The sequence below is a fragment of the Lissotriton vulgaris genome, chromosome 6 (assembly GCF_964263255.1).
Source record: "Lissotriton vulgaris chromosome 6, aLisVul1.2, whole genome shotgun sequence".
Lineage (NCBI taxonomy): Eukaryota > Metazoa > Chordata > Amphibia > Caudata > Salamandridae > Lissotriton > Lissotriton vulgaris.
This window is the reverse complement of record NC_141694.1, coordinates 1,596,931,712-1,596,957,355: the sequence shown is the minus strand read 5'-3', so window position 1 is coordinate 1,596,957,355 and position 25,644 is coordinate 1,596,931,712. Positions and strand designations below refer to the sequence as shown.

The 25,644-nt window shown below is 46.8% G+C and overlaps 1 protein-coding gene across 2 annotated transcripts in view; it reads right to left on the bottom strand.

Annotated features, from left to right (window-relative positions):
- FBXO11 (F-box protein 11) overlaps positions 1-25,644 on the bottom strand; it is a 517,411-nt gene that overhangs the window by 281,057 nt on the left and 210,710 nt on the right. For both annotated transcript variants that reach the window (XM_086927768.1, XM_086927769.1), the window contains exon 11: positions 2,673-2,810. In XM_086927768.1, coding sequence (XP_086783894.1) covers positions 2,673-2,810 — 138 coding nt within the window. The remainder of the gene's footprint in view (positions 1-2,672; positions 2,811-25,644) is intronic.

The following is a 25,644-nucleotide window of genomic DNA, read 5'->3' as shown; positions in this document are numbered from 1 at the left end:
CAGGCACAGTACAGCGACTTTCGGGACCAATCTCCAGGAGTTTAGTGAGTGGTTGGCAAGGTCCAAGGCAGCACCAGAAAAACACCAGGAGCTGCACTAGGGTGGTCGGGTGCAGGGGTGCAAAACAGCATCGGTGTCCAGTGTGAGTCTACAGGGATCGGTCTTCACATAAAGAGGCTGCAGGCTTGGACTAGGAGGCCAGTCGGGCTGAAACAACAGGGGGCTCAGGCCTCACGATGCTCTGGGATTTAGGGACACCTTTGGTCTTCTTCTTCACAGGCCAGGTGCGGCTGGTGCCGAGGTGCCTTTAGGCATGTAGTTTTCCATACAGGGAGCAGTCGCAGTCGCAGTAGCGAAGACCTGCGAACAGAGGCTGCATGCGACATCAGGAAATCCACAAGCAGCAAAACCACAGTGGACGGTCTCTGGAGGGCTGGGGGACCACTCTGGAACTTTTGGGCCACTTCCACTCAGGTTTGGAGCGACGGATGAGGTGGTATCATTAGGCGTTGGGTTTTCGTGGTCTTGAAGTCCTCTAAGGTTTCTTTGGGTGCCTGCAGGGTGGAGAGAAGCAGGTCCGCTGCTTCAAAGGTGTTCTTGGTTCCTGGGTGAAGTGATAGCAGGTCTCCTGGGCCAAAGAGGAAGCGTTCCTCCTCCAAATGTCTTGGCACTTCTCTGAGAGATCGATGAAAAGGTAATGCACCTTGAGGCTGCGCTATGATCAGTAAAGTCCCCAGTAGTGTCAACAGCTGTGTCTTTGGAGAAGATTGCAGCATCGGTTGAGTCTAATGGGGCAGCGGTGGTGTCAGCTGCAGTTCTTGCGTTTGTGAATGCAGCGCCGGTGGAGAGTTTCCCTCCTATGGTAAAGGAAGAACTAGTTGAGGCAGCATAAATTGTGTGGTCAGATACAAGAGCGCCGGAGCTGTCCAGGGATACTGGGCCAGCAGCATAAAGGGGAAGAAGGTTGCTTGCTGGTGTGGCACAGGACATGGCATCATGACTGTTGAAGATGCTAAATATAGCATTGAGGAACCGACTTGGGATCCGATCCGGAGCTGGAAAAGTAGGGTACATGATATCAACCTGGGGCGAATAAATGATGCCACAAGCTTTAGCAAATACCTTGGAGGTGGTAGTGGACTGGATGTTGCCAGCACCAAAGCTGTTGGCGCAAGACGGCATGGAGTTGGCGAAATCAGCGCTGGGGTGACTTCTTCTTGAACATCAGAGTGGTGAGGGTTCAGTGATGTCAGAGACTTGTCTTTGAAAGATCTATCGCGATTTATGGCTTCAATATTTTTTCTTCGAAGATTCGGAAGAATGAGGCAATGTTGATTTACATCTTGGACAAGATTTTTGTCTTACTCGGTTTTTCATCCTGTGCCCTGGACATGAAGCTCGGCTGGTCTTTCTTTTATGGATTTTGGATTAATTTGTTGGCGAGCTCTATAGAAGTCAACATCATGGCCCAATTCCAGGCACCAAAGACAGGTTTTGTGAGGGTCAGTGATTGACATTTGACCCTTACAATCTAGACATGGCTTGAATCCAGACTGCCTCGGCAGTGACATGGTTCAAGATTGCACCAAAAAGCTTTCTTTGAAAGAAAATGTTGGAAAACAAAAACGTTCACATGAGAGTTGAAGAGCTTCATGTCGCGTCGAAGGCGCAGAAAAAAGTCAACGGTCATTACGCAAACAGGGCGCTTTATGGCTCTATTGAAGTTATGTGGGGGTGCATGCGGAGCCATCTTGGAAGCCACCGCCCCTTATCGATGTGGGAGAGCTATTGAAAATGTTCCAGTCCAAGCCGGTACATGGGGATATTCAAAAGGTGAGGAATATGTATGCATATTTATCCATCAGTATATTTTATTGAACTTATTTCTACATTTCTCTAATGCAGTCAATGTTGGCTAATGTCACAAATGAAGGCTAGTCTGCATCTCTCATCGAATCATATTGGGAATGGAGCTTAATGTTAAAAGAACCTTTTAGCCCAGCGTAAGGAAGTATATAATGTTGTTTGGAATTATTAAGTAGTTACAGTAGTTGTTTATCTTAGTTTCCTGTTACTCATTTACTTACCTGTTAACAAAAGAAATTTTCTTTTTATAAAGTAAAGCACAGAGCAGAAACTGGAATATTGTGTCTCAACCCGTCAGCCCAATTTGAATTGATCTGGTTACTCCCTTCCCCAAGAGCTTCACATGACTAGAAGCAGTCTGTTGACTCTCCACTCTTTAGTGCAATGGGTATTATGGCCTCAGGACACCAACGATAAACAGTATCTAGGCAGAAAATTGTCCAATAATCTCAGAGATTCATTGCACAAGAAAAGGCCACAAAGAATTTTTTAATTGAACCAACTTAGATAAGAGGCTGACCTACTTTCGCAGTAAAAAGTTGTTCAGAAATGAGTCAATGCATGGTGTATGGGAGCTCAACTGGCATTCAGGAAGGATGGCACAAGCTAGCTTTAGGTGCAGCAAATGCACCTCATTAGGTGTCCTACACGAAGCCAGAAGACAAAAAATGTCACAAGTGTCAAAAATCCTACAAGCCATAAAGACTAAATATTACACAAGAAGACAAGACGGTGCCTAATGACTAGACCAAATATTTAAAACATTTGATTTCACTAATATTCCAAGATTTACAACCCAATCTTACCATGCCATGATCAAATGTAAAAACCCCAACGTCTCGTCCATGATGAATGTGATTCCGTCTGATAATTGGATTTCCATGGTTCTTCACCCAAATCCCGGCTAATGCATTATTAGAGATTTCATTGTCCTCATAAATCCCCTGCCACAAATATTAAAATGACAATTACTAACAAGATGAGAAACATAAAAGAATGCGAGTATAGAAGGTGTAAAATATTTTCATTATTTAAAAATGACAGTTTTTATAAACCAGTTTCAATATCATCAAACTACTGATTGGGTACAATGCAGTAAATTATAGAGTAGTCCTAAGGAAACAAAATATTTTAAATATGAACATTTACAGAGCCTGCAAAATTAACTACTTACTAGTATTTCCAGTTCTACATAATGATAATTTTCTTTGCGCTTCTAACGAAAAGAAAATCTCCATGCATACGGGAAATACCAGATCACATTGTGTAGAAAAGTGAATAATTATGTGGTACTGTTGTAATAATGACAATCTCTATCGGGTCAAGTGAGGTTCTTTACTAAATCATTAGCTCAGTCGTGGGTAGCTGTGACAGAAAGCAGTCACGCTTGGTTAAAGGAACAAGTGTAAAGAGTTTAGAAATACCAAAACATTTAAATAGAGGGACAACACAATACAAATCAAATCTAACACCACTTAATAAAGAGAGTGCATGTTTATAGTAAAATAAACACGAAAATGACAAATCTATCGAGGGTGACTGGAGATATGATTTTTAAAAGGTAATGAAATTATTTTAAGTTCCAATAAATATGTTATCAGTGTCACGTTTCTCTCAAACTGCCAACAATGGACTTGGAACCACTGTGGTCTAGAGAGACCGTTACCTTTTGGGTCAAGCAATTTCAGGGTCCTCTCAGAAGATTTCACCTGGATCACGGTTCCAGCAAAGAAGGGGTCCTGAAGCTGGGAATGTAGGATGCTGAGAAGATGTAGAGGATGTTGGAGTGAAGGAAGAAATGTGGGGAGTATTCCTTTGGCCACCCCATAGTCCACGAACCTCCAGGGTCGTTTACGGGCTCATGACTATCTCCCACAATGACCTAGCGGAGTCCACTGTAGGTCTAGTGCCACTGGTCAATTTGTCTAGAGTTACAGCGGTCTTCAGCAGTTGCCAACAGGTGTCTTTCTTCCATTTAGACGACGGCCATGAGACCCACTTACTTAGAGACGCCTCGTGCAGGTCAGAACTCTAACTCTGTGCACGCACTTTGGTGTACAGTGATGGGAGGGTAATCCTGAGCAGCTGGTCTATCACAAGGGCATGTTTCCTTCAGCTGTTGTGTCCCTGGTGCGTAACAGGAGGCTTCCCACCTAGTCCTTGCACTCACATCTTACGTCTTGGCACACGTGGATGCCTTTTCACGAGTGGACACTGAAGAGACAGTCTTCTTTGCGAATCTCTTGGGGTCAGTAGGTGCAATCCAGCCTATGGTGGCAGTCTTCCTTCAATTCTGGGCACAAGTGGAGCTCTTACTCCACGAGTGAGCTCACCAGCCACAGTTCTCTTTGCCAGTCCCTTGAGGTCAGCAGGTGCAGTCCTTCCTTGGGGCAGCATCTCTTTGATGGGTCAAGGGAGCGGCAGGGCAGTCCTCCTTCTGAGGAGAGTGGGTCTGGGGTGCCTATTTTATGCAATTTTCCCATTTGTGTGAGGGGAGGACTTACTAGCAAATTGAGCCATTGTTCCCACAAGGATACCTTTGCCACTTTACGTCACTTCCTGGGTGTAGGAAGCGGACTCTGTATATACTATACCAAAAAGAGGTATAGTGTGCACATAGTCCAGTGAGTCCCCAAAGGTATGGCAGAGGTTAAAGGAGATAATACACTCTTCTCAATTTAGAGGTAGCTGGGCTGAGCAGTTAGGCTTACCAAAGTGTAGTGTGAATGCATTTGGTGTACATACTCATAAAATGCAGAAACACCCACTCAATGACTGACTCCAGGCCAATGTTAGCAAAAAAATATAACTTATTTCTAGTAACCAAGTTGAACTCAGTTACAGGTAAGTAGATCTTTTTGCAATACCTTCAATAGGTTTGTATAGCATCAATCAATACTTTGCATGTGCATGACATGCTTTTAAGTACAGAAGAAAATACTTTGTATTCAGGACCTCACCTCGTACAATGCAGTGAGACCCCAATGCAATCCTAAGGAAAAAAAGATAGATAAGTAACTTACAGGTAATTATACAGTCTTGAGTTTCAGTCTCCAGGGGTATCGGTCTACACTGAGCAAGGGTCGGACTAAGGTAGGGAATGCACCACCAGCGGCACTGCAGGTGCAGCGGTAATTGGGCCCAATGTGATCCTATGGAGGTTGGGGGCACTTTAGCTTACTAGTTAGGTATTTTTAACTAGCACAACACTGCACTACACATGGATAAACAAAACCAGGGCTCTTAAGTGTCCCTCGCAAGTCGTAGCACGCCCCAAGCAGTAGATGCTTGGGATGGCCCCAATGATGAAGCATGTCACCTAGGGGCAACTCTGAGTGAGAGAGGGAACTCAAGAAAATACATTTTCTTTTCTTATGAGGCGCACCCAAATTGGGTAGACCTACAATCTCTCCCTGGCTAGGTTCCTATGATCAATCACCTATGGATTTTTGTGTTGTACTTTAAAGATATAGGAGGTTGAACCTAGCCGTATCCTCCTTCTCTCTCCTTTTTTGATAAGTATTTAACAGCAAAAGCTGCAGGAGTTTAATCTCTAAGAAAGAGTTTTCCACTCAGCCTTACTGGACACCACAACGCAACATCATGGCACAAAAAACTGGCCTCACATTTACTGATGAGAAAGTAGAAGGAATATGCTACTTATCAGTATGCATCTGTTCTTGGCATGTAGGGCTGCTGACATTCATATCGTGTGCATAGATCGTCGCCTACTGTTGGGTCCGGATGATTGCACTTGTTGCTTTGGAAGAGTCTTCGAAGTATCACGAGATAGGTGATTTCTCCCCTGGACTACAGTGCGCATGGACATTCTCTCCATCCTCAGATTGTTTTTCGCCATTGTGGCAGAGATGGAGATAGTAAAGTAAGAGATGGCCATGCCAGAGAGAATGCTGCAGCTGCTACAGGTACCGGGGCGGAGGGCGGGCGATATGCATGTCAGCAGCCCTACATGCCAAGAACAGATGCATACTGGTAAGTAGCATATTCCGTTTGAGGCATGTGGGCTGCTGAATTCATATCTTGTGCATAGACTGTATAGCAGTATCTCCTCTAGCGGTGGCTACCTGTGCTAGCTGCAGCAGTTTGAAAAAGAGTTTTGAGGACAGCCTGGCCTACAGCAGCTTGCTGTTTTGTTTGTACATCTACACAGTAGTGTTTTGTGAAAGTGTGTATGGTGGTCCATGTGGCTGCCTTACAGATGTCTTCAAGAGGAATATTTCCTAGCCACGGATGCCCCCATTTTCCTAGTGGAGTGTGCTTTTGGGGGGACGGTTACAGTGCGTTTTGCCTTTTGATAGCATATCTGAATGCATTTAACTATCCATCTGGCTATTCCTGATTTTGAAATTGGATTTCCCTTGTGTTGTGGTGCAAAGGCAACAAACAGTTGCTTTGTTTTCCGAAAGGATTTAGTTCTGTCCACATAGTAAAGTAGAGCTCTCTTTAAGTCTAGTGTGTGCAGGGCTCTCAGCTACTGCCTGTGGATTTTGAAAGAACACTGGCAGTTCTATTGAATGGTTGATATGGAAATTGGATACAACCTTAGGCATGAATTTAGGGTATGTTCTAAGAACCACCTTGTTGGCATATACCTGCATGAAAGGTTCTTGAATTGTAAGCGCTTGTAATTCACTCACTCTTCTGAGTGAGGTGATGCCCACCAAGAATGCAACTTTCCACGTTAGGAATTGTAGTTCGCATGAATGTAAAGGTTCGAAAGGAGGGCCCATGAGTCTGGTAAGCACTATATTGAGATTCCAGACTGGGTAAGGGGGGTGCCTAGGAGGAATCACCCTTTTTAAACCCTCCATGAAAGCTCTGATTGATTGTATCCCAAACAGTGAAAGGTGTTGTCTGTTTTGAAGGTATGCTGCTATGGCAGCAAGGTGTAGCCGTATTGAAGAGTTTGCCAAGTTACATCTTTGTAGGTGCAGCAGGTAACATATAATGTTTTGTATTGATGCGTCTAATGGGTTGATTTGGTTATTGGTACAGTAAATAACAAATCTTTTCCTTTTAGCTTCATAGCACGCTTGTGTGGTTGGTCTTCTTGCCTCTTGATATTCATGCAATCTGGGGGTAAGTTAAGATATCCAAACTCTAAGACCTCAGGAGCCAGATCGCTAGGTTAATTTGGTTGGGATCTGATTTCTCCATGGTTCTGAGTTAGAAGATGAGGTGCAAGGTGCAGTCTTCGATGGGGAACTACTGATAGTTCCAGAAACGTTGTGTACCACGGTTGTCTCGCCCATGTGGGAGCAACTAGGATTAGTGTGAGGGAGTGTTGCTTCAGTTTGCGTGCCACCAGCGGACTCAGCGGTGCTGGGGGGAAAGCGTACGCAAATCTGCCTGACCAGTTCATCCATATTGCATTGCCCTGTGACAATGGATGTGGGAATCTGGCGGCAAAGTATTGGCATTTCGAGTTTTCTTTTGTGGCGAACAGGTCTGTTTCTGGGTGACCTCACTCCTCGAAGAATGGTTGGAAGACCTGGGGGTGAATCTCCCATTCGTGTAATTACTGGCTGTGCCTGTAGCAGGTCGGCAACTTGATTGTCCCTCCTGCTAAGAGAAAAATATTTTTGGGAATCGCCCACTTCCAGATGCTTTGTGAGAGATGGGACAGCTGTGCAGAGTGCGTCCCTCCCTGTTTAAGGATATAGTACAATGCGGTCATGTTGTCCGTCCGGATCAACACCATCTTGCTGTACAAGTATTTCTGAAAAGCTTTCAGGGCTAGGAATATCGCTAGCAACTCTAGTTGGTTGATATGTAGCCTTCTCTGCTTGTTTGTCCAGAGCCCCTGTACTGTGTATTGAAGGAGATGGGCTCCCCAGCCTGTTAGTGATGCGTCCGCTGTTAGTACTAGTTGTGGAACCGGCTCTTGGAACAGTCGCCCTTTGGTAAGGTTTTGTGGGTTCCACCACTGCAGAGTTGTGAGTGAGACTGTCTACCAACACTAGGTCTTTCAGTTGTCCTTGAGCCTGTTTCCATTGCCGTGCTAGGCATTCCTGCAATGGGCGCATCTGAAGTCTGGCATGGGGGACATGAATATGCAGGAGGCCATCATGCCTATGAGTTGCATGAAGATTTGAGCAGGCAAAGAGTGTTTCGGCAGGAATTTGCGAATGAGTGTCTGCATACTGGCTATCCTTGCTGAGTTTGGATACGCCTTTGCCACCGAGGTGTTTATGGTGGCTCCCAGGTACTGCTGTATGTGGGATGGTTGCAGATGTGATTTTGTGTAGTTGATTGAGAATCCTAGGCTGTGTAACAGCTGGATTGTTTGAGACGTGTGTGCTGCACATTGGTGGTACGACTTTGGCTTGTATAAGCCAATCGTCCAGGTAAGGGTACACATGGACGTGCTGCCTCTTGAGATGTGCTGCTACAGTCGCTAAGCATTTTGTAAACACTCTTGGAGCCGTGGTAACCCCGAAGGGCAAAACCTTGAATTGGTAGTGTTGACCTTCTATTGTGAACCGGAGGTATTTTCTGTGGGCTGGATGGATGGGTATGTGGAAAAACGCATCCTTGAGGTCCAGTGTCGCTAGATAATCCCCCTGTTGTAGCAAAGGGAGCACTTGTTGTAATGCTATCATATGAAAGTGCTCCGACAGTATGTATTGATTTAGGGGTCTGAGGTCCAATATTGGTCTGAGAGAGCCGTCCTTCTTGGGAATAAGGAAATATAGGGAGTAGACCCCTGTCCCTTGCTGTTGGAAAGGGACTTGCTCTATGGCCCCCTTTTCTAGCATGCAGTTCACCTCTTGTTGTAATAGGGTGATGTGTTCTTTAGACATTGGACAATGTCTGGGTGGTATGTTTGGTGGTGTAGAAGTCAGTTCTAGGCAGTAGCCAGACTGGATAATTTCTCTCACCCACCTGTCTGTGGTAATTGTGTTCCAGACGGGTAGGAACTGTTGGAGTCTGCCTCAGACCGGTGTTAAGTGGTCTGGAGGTAGTGTAACAGAGTCACTGTTTTGAGGCAGTGGAGGCTCTGGTGTTATTGCCTTCCCTTGGTGTTATTACCTCTGTAGCCTCCTCTGGTTGTGTTTTTAGAAAAGGAACTTTGTGTGTTCCTTTATATGAGGCCGTTGTTTGTGAGGAATGTCCACGTGTATTTGCCGTGTATGAGGAGCGACGAAAGGAGCCCCTTTGTTGCTAAAATTGCAATGCCCCCATTGATTTTGCTGTCTCGGTGTCCTTTTTCATTTTATCCAAAATGGTGTCGACAGCAGGGTCAAATAAAAAGTCCTGATTAACAGGCTGGTTGAGGATAGTGGACTGTACCTCATTTTTTAAGCCAGAAATACGTAGCCATGCAGGTCTGCGGAGTAGAACGCCAGTGTTGATTGACCTAGATGCAGTGTCTGCTGCGTCAAGTGCGCATTTGATGGAGGCGTTAGTTATGAATTTCCCCTCCTGTATGAGATCTTGGGCTTGTGCTTGGAAAGGCTCAGGTAGGTGTTGCATTAGGGTCTCTAGCTGGTCGTAATGCGCCCTGTCATAACGAGCCAGTAGGGCTTGTGTATTAGCGATCCTCCAAGAGTTGGAGGCTTGTGCTGCTACTCTTTTCCCGGACGCCTCTAGTATTTTTGATTCTTTGTCTGGGGGAGGTGCCTCCCCGGTGGTTTGGGAGTTGGCTTGTATAAGTGCGTTGGCCACTACAAGTGAATCAAGTGGTAACTGCCCTTTGATGTAAGTAGGGTCTGTAGGGGCTGCCCTATACTTTTTTTCTATTTCTATAAGAAACAGCAAAACAATATTAAAAATCAAAGCAATCGGGCTGAGCGGTGAAAATGCCAGATTTAACTTTATCAAATACCAAAAAATGTGAGTGAGCTCGCCTAAATGAGACGAGATGAAGGGAAGCTTAAATACAAACAGCCACACACTTTTTACTAAGCCCCTGTTTCGACAACAGAAATTGAGGCGATAAAATAAATAAAAACATATGAGGACACATGAAGTACATGTCATTAAAACACAGTAATGTGTATATCTTGTATTTACATATCAAACTTGGTTAGCCATGTATGCCTACAAGAACCATAATGCTATGTATCATTACGTAAGAATGAGGTAATGAGTCACATGACCGCAATAAACACTGTTTATAGGTTACTTCGTAGTATTCACATACAAACCGTGATCAAGTTAGTTGTTACTAGCTAAACACGTCGGTATTTTCTGAAACTGATGTTTTACTGCAAATAAAGGAAAATTGGTAAACAGCGGTTGTCGTGAGTGCGTGCTAAATTTTTTCGTGGCTGAAGAAGGTGGTGATATGTTTCTCGACTTGGCTCTGTCGAGCAGAACGCACCAGGAATTAGATCACCAGAGGTCCGTTAATTGGAGCTACCCTGGGTCGGAGCTCCACGCTTCTTTCTGTGTGAGAGAGCGCAAGCGGCCTGCTCGTGGGAGTGGAGTGGCAAGGATATCTATATATATATATAGATATCTCCAAGTTGCTCACGAAACTCTGCAGTCACCTGATGAGAGGGCGCGTCGTCTTCCGGCCTCGCGAGCAAAGGCAGGATTCGTATTCAAAACTCAACCTCAACACGAAAATATGGAGAGGAGACACATCCAATGTGGTGAAACTTCTTTATTTTATTTTTTCGCCGCTTTTCAACGCGTTTCGCCTGACCCAGCAGGCTTGGTCACGAATAAAGTTTACAAATGACAAACAACATTTAAAGTGCATAAGTGTCACGTGATTCATCACGTAACCCATAAAACTATCGAACTGAACAACAGACTGATAACGTCCGTGATGTGTAATTCCACCATACAAACAAAATTCATTTGCATTTAAAATAAAAAGGAGATAAATTAGAAAATGGTTATATACCCATTCTTAGCTCAATGAAGAGTATTAATCCAATTGCAACAAGGAATATTCACGCAATAAAACGCAAATAGACACGAACATCTTTAGAGTACAATCTTCAAAGAAAAGGATAGTTAGGTTACAACTATCTATATAAAAAGGATATGGTAGAACGACTGAAGAAATTGGGAACTTCAATTAAAGAACGGAAAGCCCAGAAGTTCTTAAGAGATAAAAAGGACTATGATCGTGGGCAGATCTACACTTTTGCTAAAAAATTTGAGAATGTCAGGCGAATTAAAATGAGTGGTGCCACACAGAAACAGCAAGTGGCCCAATCAGGCGCAAGCAGCATTCCTAATTCAGATGTGGTAACCTCAGCAGAGGAGGGGCCTTGTGGGGAAGGCGGAGAACGAATCCCTACAGGTATAGATGAGTTCGGTTTTTTTCAAGAGGACCGACGGTTCAACTTACGCCCCAGAACAAAAGTGAACTACGCCAAACCGCCATGGGGCAAAGGAGGAAAAGGCGCCAAGGTGCAAAACAAAGAATAAACAATGCACAAATATATTCTGACATTGTCCCGGATTTGATACAACCAAAAACATCGGTAATTAATTTGACCAGTATGACATTGTCAACTGAGGAAGAGGAAATCCTCAACCTAGGATTATCGTTTTGTCCGACTGCGGAATTTAACTACGTCCAAACTAGGATAGACATTTTCAAATTTACAAGACTCTTGAAACTGAAAAAACATTTCTCTACGAACCAATGTTCAGCGAGCGAGGCTTCTAATCAAGGAAACAGTGAGGCTTCACTGGGTGAATTGAATGTACAGGACATGGATCTCATGCTCGATATCCAACCATCTGGTACTGTGTATGAAGTTAATGAAAGCAGTGCGAGCTTTGAAAGACATATAAATGATGAGCCATCAGAATTGATGAACCAAGCAGATGAGGTAGCAAGAACTGAAGGTCTGGTCATCAATGCAAGTGATCCAACAAGCTTCAGACCTAGATCCCGGTATATCCCGTACACTGCACGGGACACTACTGATGTCTTCAATGATCTAGTTGTGAACGATTTAAAGAATTTGGAGAAATGTACTAGTGTGTGTAATAAAAAATTTAATAAGCAAGAAAAAGATCAGGCTGCCCTTATTAATAAGATCAAACAGGAAGATATGTGCATAGTACGTGATGCAGATAAGGGCGGTAATGTAGTTCTCTGGGATAGGCAGAAATACTTGTTTGAAGCCTACAAGCAGCTGAATAATAGATCTTGTTACTCAAGAATTAAACCAGAAACTATGTTTAATAGTCACGCACAGTACAACTCTGAACTTGATAATTGGTATGGCCAGCAATTGATCACGCATGATGAGTACAAATTTCTTAAAATAGTCAATCCGGTCACCCCGGTTTTCTATTTGCTCCCTAAGGTGCACAAGGATCTTTGTAACCCCCCAGGCAGACCTATTATCTCTGCGATAGGTAGTGGACTAGAGAACACCTCAAAGTTCATTGACTCATTTTTGAATCCATTAGTTGCACAGCTTCCTTCATACATTTTGGACACTGGGGCATTTCTGAAATCCATCTATGATATTCCCTGGGAAGATGATATGATCTTGGTGACAATTGATGTCACCACCCTTTATACGAGCATTAAACACAGCGATGGACTTAATGCAGTAAGACACTTCCTGGGGACAAGACCAATTAAGCTATGGGCTCATACTCAAATGTTCTTGTCAATGGTTTCAACTTGCTTGAAGAACAACTATTTCATCTTCAATGATGAACTATTCCACCAGACGTGTGGCACTGCGATGGGCACCTGCTTTGCCCCCAGCTATGCTAATTTGCATATGGGCTGGTGGGAGGAGCAGGCGGTCCGGAAGCAGTGCCAGGAGGAATGGGACAACAACATCCTCCATTGGAGTCGCTTTATTGACGACTTGTTTGTTGTCTGGAGAGGCCCAATATCTGACTTGAATGTATTTTTAGCTAAAATACAAAAAACAGTTTGAATCTAAAATTCACTAGTACTGTCAGCACAGAGTCTGTTAATTTTTTAGACCTTACAGTCTATATAAAAGACAATAAATTGCAGACAAACCTTTATAGGAAAGAAACATCTGGCAACACTGTGCTTCATGCCAGTAGTTTCCATCCTACTAATTTGGTGAACAGTATCCCCTATGGGGAAGGTTTGAGGGTACTAAGAAACTGTAGCGACCCCATGGAAAGAGAATGTGCACTGGATACCCTTAAATTTCGATTTAAACAACGAGGGTACATTGATAACGGTTTGAACACTTCTTTTACAAAAGTCAGACAAAAAACCAGAGAAGATGTCCTCTTTAAACACAGGGGGAAGATGAAGAGTATGGCTGAGAACGAGTGTAGGTTGATTACCAGCTATAACAAACTGCATGGATCAGTGAGGAAAATATTGTCACGACACTGGCATATCATTAAAAATGACCCAATTTTAGGTCCTTTACTAACTAATAGACCCCTCATAACATTCCGTAAAGCAAAATCATTCAAGCAAATGTTGGTTAAAACCACGTTGACTAAAATTAAGAAAAAGAGCAAGAAGAGTAATTGGTTGACTAGAAAAGATGGTTTTCTGAAGTGCAATAAATGTAAAGCGTGCGAGCATGGGAAGAATGTGAGTACATACAAACCAGGTCTCTCCAATAGGATCAAAAAGATAAAAGGACAATATGACTGCAAGACAGATTACGCAATCTATGTCTTGAAATGTGATTGCAACCTGCAATATGTGGGGAGCATGATTAAGCCCGTTCATAAGCGGGTGTTGCAACATCTAAGGGCGATAAAAAATGCAGATAGATCTTATCCGGTCGCCCGGCATTTTGAAAGGTTTCATGACAAAGATGCCAGCAGTCTATCCTATTTTGTAATTGATTCTATACCTGCTAATGAGAGAGGGGGGAACAGGATTAAGAAGCTACGCAAGCTTGAATCGTGGTACATTGTGGAGTTAAATTCGAAAAGCCCATACGGATTAAATATTGAAGAGGATCTGTATACGCACCTATGAATTATGATTAATATTGAATTGTTGAATATATTCTGTATTTTTGCTTTCTAGGGAGTGCCAATCATTTCTTAATTTTAAAGTTTTTGTTATATCACTAGTTAGAATTTTGGTTTTTTTCACTTTAAATGAACTGAATGTTTCGCCAACTGGGGCTAGATTCAAAAGTCTATCAGACTTTGATTGTTGATGTTATTCCATCATATAATTTGGAGTATGAATTTTAGCATAGAGTGGAATGGGAGAATAAATTTGTACTATTTGTGAACATAAAGAAACATCTTTTTAAGCATGCATTTACACATTTGTATGTTAATACAATGAGCATTTGGTAAAGGTTAGACATTAAGCCCACTTGGGCTTGATTGCTGTCAATAACAGGTTACAACTATCCTTTTCTTTGAAGATTGTACTCTAAAGATGTTCGTGTCTATTTGCGTTTTATTGCGTGAATATTCCTTGTTGCAATTGGATTAATACTCTTCATTGAGCTAAGAATGGGTATATAACCATTTTCTAATTTATCTCCTTTTTATTTTAAATGCAAATGAATTTTGTGTGTATGGTGGAATTACACATCACGGACGTTATTATCAGTCTGTTGTTCAGTTCGATAGTTTTATGGGTCACGTGATGAATCACGTGACACTTATGCACTTTAAATGTTGTTTGTCATTTGTAAACTTTATTCGTGACCAAGCCTGCTGGGTCAGGCGAAACGCGTTGAAAAGCGTCGAAAAAAGAAAATAAAGAAGTTTCACCACATTGGATGTCGTCTCCTCTCCATATTTTCGTGTTGAGGTTGAGTTTTGAATATATATAGATATATATATATACACACACACACACACACACACACACACACACACACACACTTCTCCATCCTTTAGTTTCCCCATTTGTATTCAAAAGATAGAGAAGTACTATTGCCCAATTCAAAATGGCCGACTGTTTCACAACCAGACGCTGGGTTCGATACCCACCGTCCGAACATTGAGATAATAATTTTTTTACCCTCTCAAAATCCTTTACTTAATAAGCGGGATATGGGAAATTAGTTATTTATTTAAATACGTTTTTTTTAAACACAAGCGGAAGTGCAATGGCGCCCGCGACGTGCCCAAGTACTCCCGGCAACAACGCGCGCTAGTCTTTTTTGACACGGGGTTACTGTGACTTGACAATCAAACTACATAAACAGCCCCGAGGCTCAGACACGCTAAGATGTGGTCGAGCCAGGGACTTACAGGTCAAACTGACAGAGGGCAGCCGAGCAAAGTAAGAACTTTCTCCTTCCTCCCAAACAGGAACCTCGTTCGAAATAGGAACCTGTTTCTTACTTTTAACAAATTTTTGCCTGCATTTTGAACCACCCGATTTCGAGTGAAGCCACAGCGCTCTATTGGGTATTATACCATTCCCCATTTTTACCCCCACAGGGTTCTAAAGGCCCCTCCACCCAGGCGGACCATGGGGCATATTACTGCTAAGAAAAAAGTATGTTTTTGCACAAACTGATGTTACTAAGTGTGTCCAGTGAAACGAGTATTTACTATATGTTTTTAACAATATCTTTTGAACAGAAACAGCAAAATCAGACACCGTTGGAGCATTAACCACTGCTTGTTGTTGTTTGTTTTAGGAGCAACAGAGCACTTACCATTGTTTTAAACTTTATAGGCACCAACTACATTGATCAGCCACTGCCTAAGACCATGACCTGCCCATTTGGGCAGGTAGTATGTATTAATGCGCAATCTATTTTTTTCTCCCTAAATACAGATACAGCGGGTACAGCGTTAACCGTATGTATAAGTGAATTGCGCATACAATAGGTGTGCTTTCTACATTTCTCCTTTTTTTCCACCTTAAATTTAGGATTGTTCACAGGAGTGGTACACATGGGGCTAGTCCCCATGTTGTCCGGAAGAAGAAGTGTAGGAGACACCTCAAAACATGTCGACTGAATATTAGGGATTATAACCACATAAGTTATTTTTCCTTTATCTACCCCTTTTTATCCTACCAACTAGGAGCAGGAATTAAACTTTAGCTTACTAGTTAGGTATTTTTAACTAGCACAAAACACCACTCCCCCATACACTGCACTACACATAGATTCACAAAACCAGTGCTCCTAAGTATCTCTCGCAAGTCGTAGCACGCCCCAAGCAGTAGATGCTTGGGATTGCCCCAGTGATGAAGCATGTCACCTAGGGGCAACCCTGGGTGAATGAGAGGACTCAAGAAAAGAAATGTTCTTTTCTTATGAGGCGCACCCAAATTGGGTAGACCTACAATCTCTCACTGGCTAGGTTCCTATGATCTATCACCTAGGGAATTTTGTGTTGTATCTAAACAGTGTGCCACAGAAGATAAAATATCTTTGAAAGAAATTAGAAGGCATCTCATTATACTATTATTATTTCATTTTTAAAATGTTTAATTTTAAGGAAAAAAACAATAAGCAACCTGATTGTGGAAGCAGAAATCTCAATCAGCAGTTGTACCGAAACAAAAAATAAGAGCTACAATAGAAAGCTCAATAAGAAAGGAGATCAGCAACACAAAGTAAATCATAAAGAACAGAATGTTCGGAGCAGATGAGACCATTCCATCAGGGGCATGAAGGGTTCCACCCACATGTGGACAAGCATACAACCGCATAAAACACACTTTTAAGCACTTGAAAGGCCAAAACAAGTTACAAAATAGGTGTCAAGACGTCAAAAAGCTGGAATGTCCTCCGAAAATTCACAGACCGTTATAGCAAACAGAGGGGTTCACCTAACATGAAAACCCCCTAAATCGGAGACCTAAAAGAACAGCATAATCAGAACATCAATAGTAGTGCAATCCAGAAGGACGCATCCACCATGCAACTGTATGGGAACAAAACATGCCGATTATGGAGACACATGTCTACCAAAATGCGTGAAACCACAGAAATACCAAAAGAAAACACGCATTAAAAATGCAATAGGTCGGGGGCATGGCTAGACGAGCCAGCATGGTGGACATGTTTTAGCCGAGCTCCGTCCAGCCCGACAATCATCCTGCTATTATCCTGACTCCCTCTACATGTTTGTAGCCCCGGGGGTAATATTGGTATACCTGTAGTTCGCTGCACCGATTTGTCTGTGGTTTCGGTCCCTTGAAGGACCGGGGGTCTGAGCTGGGGACCCCTGCGAGGTGGGGCCTGGCAGTGAGCAGTGGAGCCGGGGCATCGAGTTTGGAGACTTCTGTGGCGGGTGGATCGGCGACGGACGCTCCGCCCATTGAGTACCCGCGGTGGTGGGCCTGGCGGACGGAGGTCGGGGGGGCATATCGGCTCCCTGCGGTCTAAGGCGCTAAATCCGGAGTGGAGTGGAGTAGTCCGAGGAGGACACGTCGGGCGGTCCGGCTGCCTGGGGTGGATCTGCCGACGGGAGCACAGACGGGGGCCCGTGGCAGCGGGCTCAGCCGCCTTGCATTCCCTGCACCGGAGCTTCTCTGGCATGCCCTCTGTGTCTGCAGCTCCCCGTGGGGGACGGAGGTGCACCTATAGCTGGATCTGACGACTTTTCAGACACCCGGCCGTCTGAGCGTGATGTCCGGTGTGGAGCAAGGAAGCCGGGGACTACATTTTGGCGTGTCCGAGGAGGGCCAACGCCTTTGGGACCAATTTCCCCCCTGTGAGTACCCGAGACAGCTAACTGGGGGACCGGAGACCCGAGGCAGATCGGAGCGGAGTGCGGGGCTTAGTCACGCGGAATAATCCTGCGGCCAGGGTGCGATAGGTCGGCGGCGACGGAGATTATGGCCTGGGGCTGCGGGCTCCAACAACTGGGGCACCGCCCTGGGACGTGACTGCAGGGGTCTTGCCTGTCTGCGGCTCCGGAGGGAAAGGCCCCCCTCCTGGGTTTGTGCTCTCCCCGCTGATCGGCGGCGGGGTCGCGCCGCGCGGATAGGACTGTGCGTCTCCTGGGTGCTGGGCCTGGCGGTGTCGGCTGCCGTGGGCATTGGTGATTGAGTGGCGGAGCCCGGTGGACTCAGCGGCTTTGGTGGTGGCGGTTGGCAGGGCCTGCGGGGTGCCCGTGGGGCCTGGAGGTTTCGGGACTGTGATCAACGGGCCTGGTGGAGGCTGCGAGAAGGCCTTGCGGGCGGTGCTGGACTGGAGCAAACCCTGAGGTGACGGGGTCGGGCCACACAGGTGAGGAGAGTGGCGGAGGGGCTGGTGTGGTGTCCCGCAGCCCCATACTGGCGCCGGGGTATCCCAGCGGAGGGTCAGGCGAGTGCGGTGTGCCTGGCAGAGACACTGGGAGTATTGGCACATGGCAGGAGGACTGCGGACCTTTATCGAGGGGGCCTACCGGTGGATAGCGGTCAGCATTGACCTTTGGGGTGCATACGTGGAGCGAGATCTGGTGGAGAAAGCATACCAGACTTAAGCCACGTCAGTGGGTGGCCTGCTGCAGGTGGACATGATGAGGGGCATGGGTGGCCCCACAACTCATGGGCCTATTGATAAATTTACCGGACCCGGCAATGGGGCTGAAGCAGCTGGGGGGCAGCAGGAACCCAGGCCGGACAATGCGGCATGGATGGCGGCAATCACTCAGTCCCGGGACATGTTGGACGCCAACATCGGCACAGTGGGCTCGAATGTCATGCTATTGCGGCACGGCCTACGGAACGCCGTATCCCGCATTACGGAGACCGAAACTAGGATCTAGGGGGTGGAGGACGACGTCGCAGCCCTGAAGCATCAAGTGGCCAGTATGAAAAGCCCCCAGAAGGGTCTAGTGCTGCGGGCTGAAGATGCAGAGGGGCGGGCGTGGCGAAATAACCTGCTCTTTATGGGTTTTCCGGAGGGCTGCAAAAAAAGCAATATGGAGTTTCTTGACTCAATGGTTGGCGAACGTGGTTCGAACTAAGCGCACAGGTAAATTGCCTAACTCAGAACTACATTTAGTCTAGACCTGTGATTAATTAATGAAAACTCGGCTTACTATTGCATGTCCATTTAAACACAGGGTACTACATCGCAGTCCCAACATATCTGGTCTGAGAAGAATAGCTATCAGAACTACAGGTACTTTCTGTATGTGTTATTACACAGATAAATCTAGAATGATTTATTCTTCCAAAAAATATAGCATTATTTCGCTATCGTTTTAGGAACTTTTTTTTTTTTAATGTGGCAGATTACCAGTCATTTCGTTCAGCGTATGGTTACAGGTATGCATCATCATGAACTTAATTCTACTCGATTCATTGCATTAGTGCATTCATAGAAATAAGAGCCTTTTTAGTTCACTCGTGAAAGCATAGATTATTTTATCTCTTGTTTTCAGTACTTCGAGAATGACTGCAAAGGGGCTAGCATTACCCCTGGAAGCACTGTAATCACAATTATGTTCACTCTGTTGGTAAGCATCAATTTACTATATTTACAGCATATGTGTGTGTTGCGATTTTATTAGGAAGTATTTATAGTAAGCATGTTAATGGGACCATAGTCATAAGAAACCCAATATTTTTTTACCAAATAGTTACAATAATGTATCAATGGTCTCTGTCGACATTTTGAAGAATCATCATTGTCAAGTTGATTACGCTTAGTATTTATGTATTACAACATAGATTGATCCCTTTGTTTTGTTTTGCTTGATGAAATGTGATATATAGGATTGTTTTCTATATTTCAGTTCCCCTGAAGAAGAGATCGTATGATCTCGAAATGCATTGGGATTTACGACCCCATCAAACAAATAGATTTGTAATTATGTGAACCTTATCAAGTTGAATGTGAAAGGAGAAATCCAACATTTTGTGTTTTTGTATGTAAAAAGAATTTTCTGATGACATAAAAATCAAGTAATTAAATGAGAAAAAAGATGTACGTTTTTGTCAAACAGTGGTTTGTAGAAACTTTATTTCAAAGGATTAACATACAAATAAGTACATAACAAGCATTTACAATGCAATGGTTTCGCCTTTTGAAAAGTTTGAGCTATTGGCACTGTAAATGACAAAATTTGTATTTATGTGTTGGTCTTCACAACAGATAAATAAATGGCATTGTCATTTACAATGCCAATAGTTTAATCTCTGGCAAATGCCACACAAAGACACACATACAGACACATACAGACACACACAGACCCACACACACCAACAGAGCCCCCCCAACACACGCACAAGCAGGCAACAGGGGCACACAGAGGCACAAGCAGGAAACAGGGGCACACAGAGGCACAAGCAGGCAACAGGGGCACACAGAGGCACAAGCAGGCAACAGGGGCACACAGAGGCACAAGCAGGGGCACACAGAGGCACAAGCAGGCAACAGGGGCACACAGAGGCACAAGCAGGCAACAGGGGCACACAGAGGCACAAGCAGACAACAGGGGCACACAGAGGCACAAGCAGACAACAGGGGCACACAGAGGCACAAGCAGGGGCACACAGAGGCACAAGCAGGCAACAGGGGCACACAGAGGCACAAGCAGGCAACAGGGGCACACAGAGGCACAAGCAGACAACAGGGGCACACACGTGCAAAAGACACCCACAAGCTGACAGCCCAATTATCTTGAGCCACAAAATGTATACAGACCCTTAATTCGGATCACGTTTATTTTAGTTTCAAGTCACCATACCTAGAAAAGACATTATGTAAATGCAAAGATTGTTTGCTAAGTGTTTGTGAGTATATCTGGCTGCACCAGGTTTGAAGTGTGCTTACATCGGCACAGTGGCTGTAGTGGGGTTTGTGGAGGGTTTTTGTTTAAATCTGACTGGAAGGGTTGAAATGATGAGTGGTCTTCCCGCGCAGCTTCTGATCTGCTCTACAATGGCTGTCACATCCCTCCACACGGACCCATCCTTGCACCCCTTGCCCCCAGACATCACTCCACTTACCACCGGCGGCTTCTTCATGGTGAGCCCTGTGCGGGGCGGCTCAGGCGGTGCTCCCCGGGAACCCCCGCCTCCTGGCGCCTTCCATTGTATGCTGTCCGACGGTCTGGTGCTCCGGGAGCAGTGAGGCTGCGAGCCCTGGTTCGGAGCTGCTGCTGCTGAGCTGCAGATTGAAGGCAGCGTTCAGCAGCACTCTCTTTGGGCTTCCAGTGATATCCACACACACCGCCGCCTCCCGCCGTCTCTGCTGGGTCCTAAAGCCCGCCCCCGCCATCAGCTTCGGTGTTTCATAGACACGCTCATCTCCAAAGCTAAGCATGTTTCCTAGAGCATTTCACCATGTGTGTGCCTTACCTAATGACGAGGGGTTATTACCTAACGTGCCTTTACTTTGACCAGTGTAAAACGCAGAAAAAACAGCATGCTGTAGATTTTACACTTCTACGTTTTATCTAACAGGAATGATTCTCGCAACTGAAATACCGACTTATTCCGATGATCCTTTTATAATTTGATTGGGTCGAGGCGGGGCTTTCTGATGTTTCCTGCAGAGCCGAAATTTAAATAAATTGTACTTCCGTTGTGAACTTGGCATCAAGTATTTTATTTTATGCATTTTCGCTGTCTCTCGTCATATTTACATAGACAGAGACTGTGTTCAATTGGGTCTATATTTAAGTACCGAGGTGAGCACTTGCTCGCGCAGCTCCAGGTGTGGCGGAGGGGCAGACGGAGGCGTGCTCTGCCTCCTCATAGCTGACAGACACCGTGTGTAGCCTCCATCAGCAGGCAGGTGATGTCTGCCGCAACCTCGGGTCTGCCGGATCATATCCCAGCAGGACTGACTCCCGGCCCCGCGGAGCGACAGCGGACTGCGCCTCTAATGGGGTCTAACCGAGAAGTGACATGTCAGCAGGGCAAGAAGGAGGGAGGCTCGGGAGGGGTAAGTGCCGCACCCGGAATTAGAGCGAGCAGACCCTTGCCGGCCAAGGACTCCCGCGCACCAGCCTCTCTCTCTCACCTTGTGATCTGTGGCATGTATCCTCGGGTGGAGAGACCGAGTTTGGAACGTCCCGCGGGGAGGCATGGAGCTGTGTCCAGGCTCAGCCTCCAGGAAAGAAGCGGGAGGGGGCGGGAAAGGGGGAGGAGAGAGCTGACGACGGCCGGCCGGGGCAGAAGGCGGGCATCAGAGAGAAGCGGGAGGGTGCGGGAAAGGGGGAGGAGAGAGCTGACGACGGCCGGCCGGAGCAGAAGACGGGCACCAGGAACAAGCGCGGGAGAGAACGAGGGGGGCGGGAGAGTACACGAACGGCGGGAGGGGGGCGGGAGAGGACGAGGGAGGCGGGAGAGTACACGAACGGCGGGAGGGGGGCGGGAGAGGACGAGAGAGGCGGGAGAGGGGCAGCTAGGAACAAATAAGGAGACCCGAGCAGCAAGGGAGGTGCCGGCAATGCCGGAACAGACTCGGGGGCGTTCCCGGCGTCGCGTGACGTCGGCAAAAGCCAAAGAATCTCGGGAACGCCCCCGTGTCTGGTCCGGCATTGATGGACAGGCCCCTCGTCCAATGGCTAGGCTCCATTTATGGAGCTAGCCAATGGGACGGGGGGCGTGTTCCATAGTGCTTACTATACTCAATAGATTTCTCTGGAGGAGGAGCCTAACGGCTCCTTTCTCCAGCGAAACCTAAAAAGTAGCTAATCCTAAAGATTAGCAACCGCAGTGCAGGCTGGGTTAGTGATAAATTATCACCCACAACTCATGGGCCTAATGATAAATTTACCGGACCCGGCAATGGGGCTGGAGCAGCTGGGGGGCAGCAGGAACCCAGGCGGACAATGCGGCATGCATGGATGGCGGCAATCACTAAGTCCCGAGACATGTTGGACGGCAACATCAGCCAACATCGGCACAGTGGGCTTGGATGTCATGCTATTGCGGCAGGACCTACGGAACGCCGTATCCCGCATTACGGAGACCGAGACTAGGATCTCGGGGGTGGAGGACGACGTCACAGCCCTGAAGCATCAAGTGGCCAGTATGGAAAGCCCCCAGAAGGGTCGAGTGATGCGGCCTGAAGATGCAGAGGGGCGGGCGTAGCGAAATAACCTGCGCTTTATGGGTTTTCAGAAGGGCTGCAAAAAAAGCAATATGGAGTTTCTTGACTCAATGGTTGGAAAGCTGGCTCCCCACTGATGCAATGTCCTGGTGTTTCGTTATAGAGCGGTCCCACAGAGCTCATATTCAGAAATCGCTGGTAGGGGCCCGTCCGCAGCCGGTGATTGCAAAACTTCTGAATTATCAAGACCCCGATGCCATACTGAAAAAGGCAAGAGTCAAGGAACCCCTGCTGTACGAGAACCATCGCATCATGATCTTCCTGGATTACACACGCCTAGTGAAGCAGCGTCAGTCGTTTCTTGGCTGCCAAAGCCAGTCTCAGGGACCTCAAGCTTCCTTCTGCCTTGCTGTTCCCGGCCCGCCTGCGGGTGGTGATCCAGTCACGCATCCATTTCTCCGATACTCCGGAGGAAGTCTTCAAGTGGACTGAACAGACGGTGAAGGTGCGGGTGCACACTCTGCCGGGGCTGGACTCTGACTCCTCTATGAGTGAAGCACGGTCAAAATCCTCCAGGAAATCTCTCCCGCGGGGGGGTGGGCGGACTGGCGATCCAGATCCCGGCGGCGCTCTCAATCATACGGGTCCTCGTGCCGGGGGTCCCCGGCTCCTGGGCAGCAAACGGCAGACTCTTGACTCTTGTTTCCTACAGGTTTAAATGATGTCAGGTTGCTCCTCCTAGGGGACAGATAGTTATGTCTGCTATCATTGGAGGGAGGGAGTTGTGATACGGGCTGATTCCCCTTCAGTCTGGTACTTGTGTGGGGGGGTTCGGGGGCCAACCTTGCCGCGACAGGTACTTAAACGGTTTTGAGGTAGGGAGTGGGGGAGTGGGGGTCAGTTGTTTGGTAGGGGGTTTGTACTTGTTGGGTATGAGTCGTACAGCCACGAGGGGTTCCCTACTCTTATTTTGTGCATGCCTGCACGGCTCGGTGCTCGTGCAGTGATCATTGCCGCTTTCTGATGGCAAATCGCACGGATAGGGTCTCAGGGTCCCACAATACCCTCCGTATTCTCAGCTGGAATGTGCGTGGAGTTTTGGATAAAATCAAGAGGGGAGCGTTGCTACGCCAAGCAAAAAGAGCTGGGGCTGACATACTTTTGCCACAAGAAACTCACCTACTAGGTACTAAGGCCCTGTGCTTACAACGCTATGGCTTTCAACAGGTCTTTCATGCAGGTTTTGTGAGGGGTTCCAGGGGAGTGGCCATACTGGTGCACCGTAGAATTCCCTTCATTTTTTCGAAACAATGGGCTGACACACAGGGCGATATTTGTTTGTTAAGGGCACGGTCGGGGAGGACCCTCTGGTGTTGGGCTGTGTCTATGCTCCGCCACCCTTGCACGGTTTGCGATCTGGGGTGACATACCGGACATGCTCTCAGCAGTGGGGGGAGATTAGAATGATGTTCTAGATGTTACCAAGGATAGGTACAGGCCTGGGGGAGACCCGAATGTAAGCCACGCCACGAAGCTGCGAGATATGGTGGGTGGACACGTGGCTGCACCTTCATGGGGATAAACGGGAGTACACATTTCTCTGCCATACACAAATCCTTTTCCAGGTTGGATTATATCTTTGTCCCCAGAGAAGCGGGGGGAAGAGTGGAATCGGTGGCGATCTTCCCGCGTGGCCTTTCGGATCACTAGCCCATTTCCGTTGACCTCCGGATGGGCAGGGGGAGACAGCCGTTTTGTTGGCGCCTCTCAGTGTGGCACTTGCAATAGGAAGATTACGGGAGGCATATGCGTGAGGCAATAGCCGATTATTTTGTCGGGAATGTAGGCTCTGTTTCTAGTGCCGGAACGCGATGGGAAGCACTGAAACCCACACTCCGTGGGGTAGATATTGCCTGGTGTGCGGCGGCTCGAAAGCAGCGTCGGGCGGACCTGGTGCCCGATGAGGCGAAGATTGAGGAGCTGGAGCGCCAGGTACGCGCGGCGGGTGGGAATCTGGGTGTGAGCCGGCTCCTCCTGGCGCAGCAGTCCTACGCGGCCCTGTTACTGGACAAGGTGCGACAGGTCTGGCTTGCTACGCGTAGCAGAATATGTCAGTGGGGGGATAAGTCCGGCAAAATGCTGCATCGGCTCTGTCAAGGGACCTTCCAGACGCAGACTTTACCGGGGATACTTGATGGTGCGGGTGTCCCACTGACGGACCTAGGGGAATTGGCAGAGAGTTTCGCTGCGCACTATGCAGACTTATATGCCCCGAAGGAGTGCCTACGGGAAAATATGGTGGACAAGTTTATAGCAGACTTGCCCCCTAAAGCTGGGTCGGACGAGGTGTGGGATCGGTTGGAGCTCCCCCTGACGGATGAGGAGCTGGGCACAGCCTTGGGTGAGCTCAACTCAGGGAAAGCCCCCGGTCCGAATGGATTCCCCAGTGAGTTCTTCAGGAAATATATCATGTACAGTTAGCCCCTCACTATCGGGCAGCGTTGGAGGAGGCCAGGGAATGGGACAGACTCCCCCCGGACTGGAGACATGCAGAAGTTGTGGTATTTCACAAGCCGGGCCGACCCCCAGAACATCAATGCCTCCTATCGCCCGATTTCGCTTTTGAATGTTGAAGCCAAAGTTCTGGCCAAGGCATTGGGCAACCGGCTCCTATCTCATATTTTAGAGCTAATCCACCCGGATCAGGCCGGCTTCATGCCTCATAGGGCGACTAGACATAATATTAGACGGGCGCATGTGGTGGTGGAGGCGGTCCGACACACTGGGAAACAGGCCGTGCTCCTCCTCGCGGACATTTCCAGGGCGTTTGACTCGCTGAGCGGGGTCTATCTGTTCTCGTTACTGCCGCGGCTCAATTTTGGGC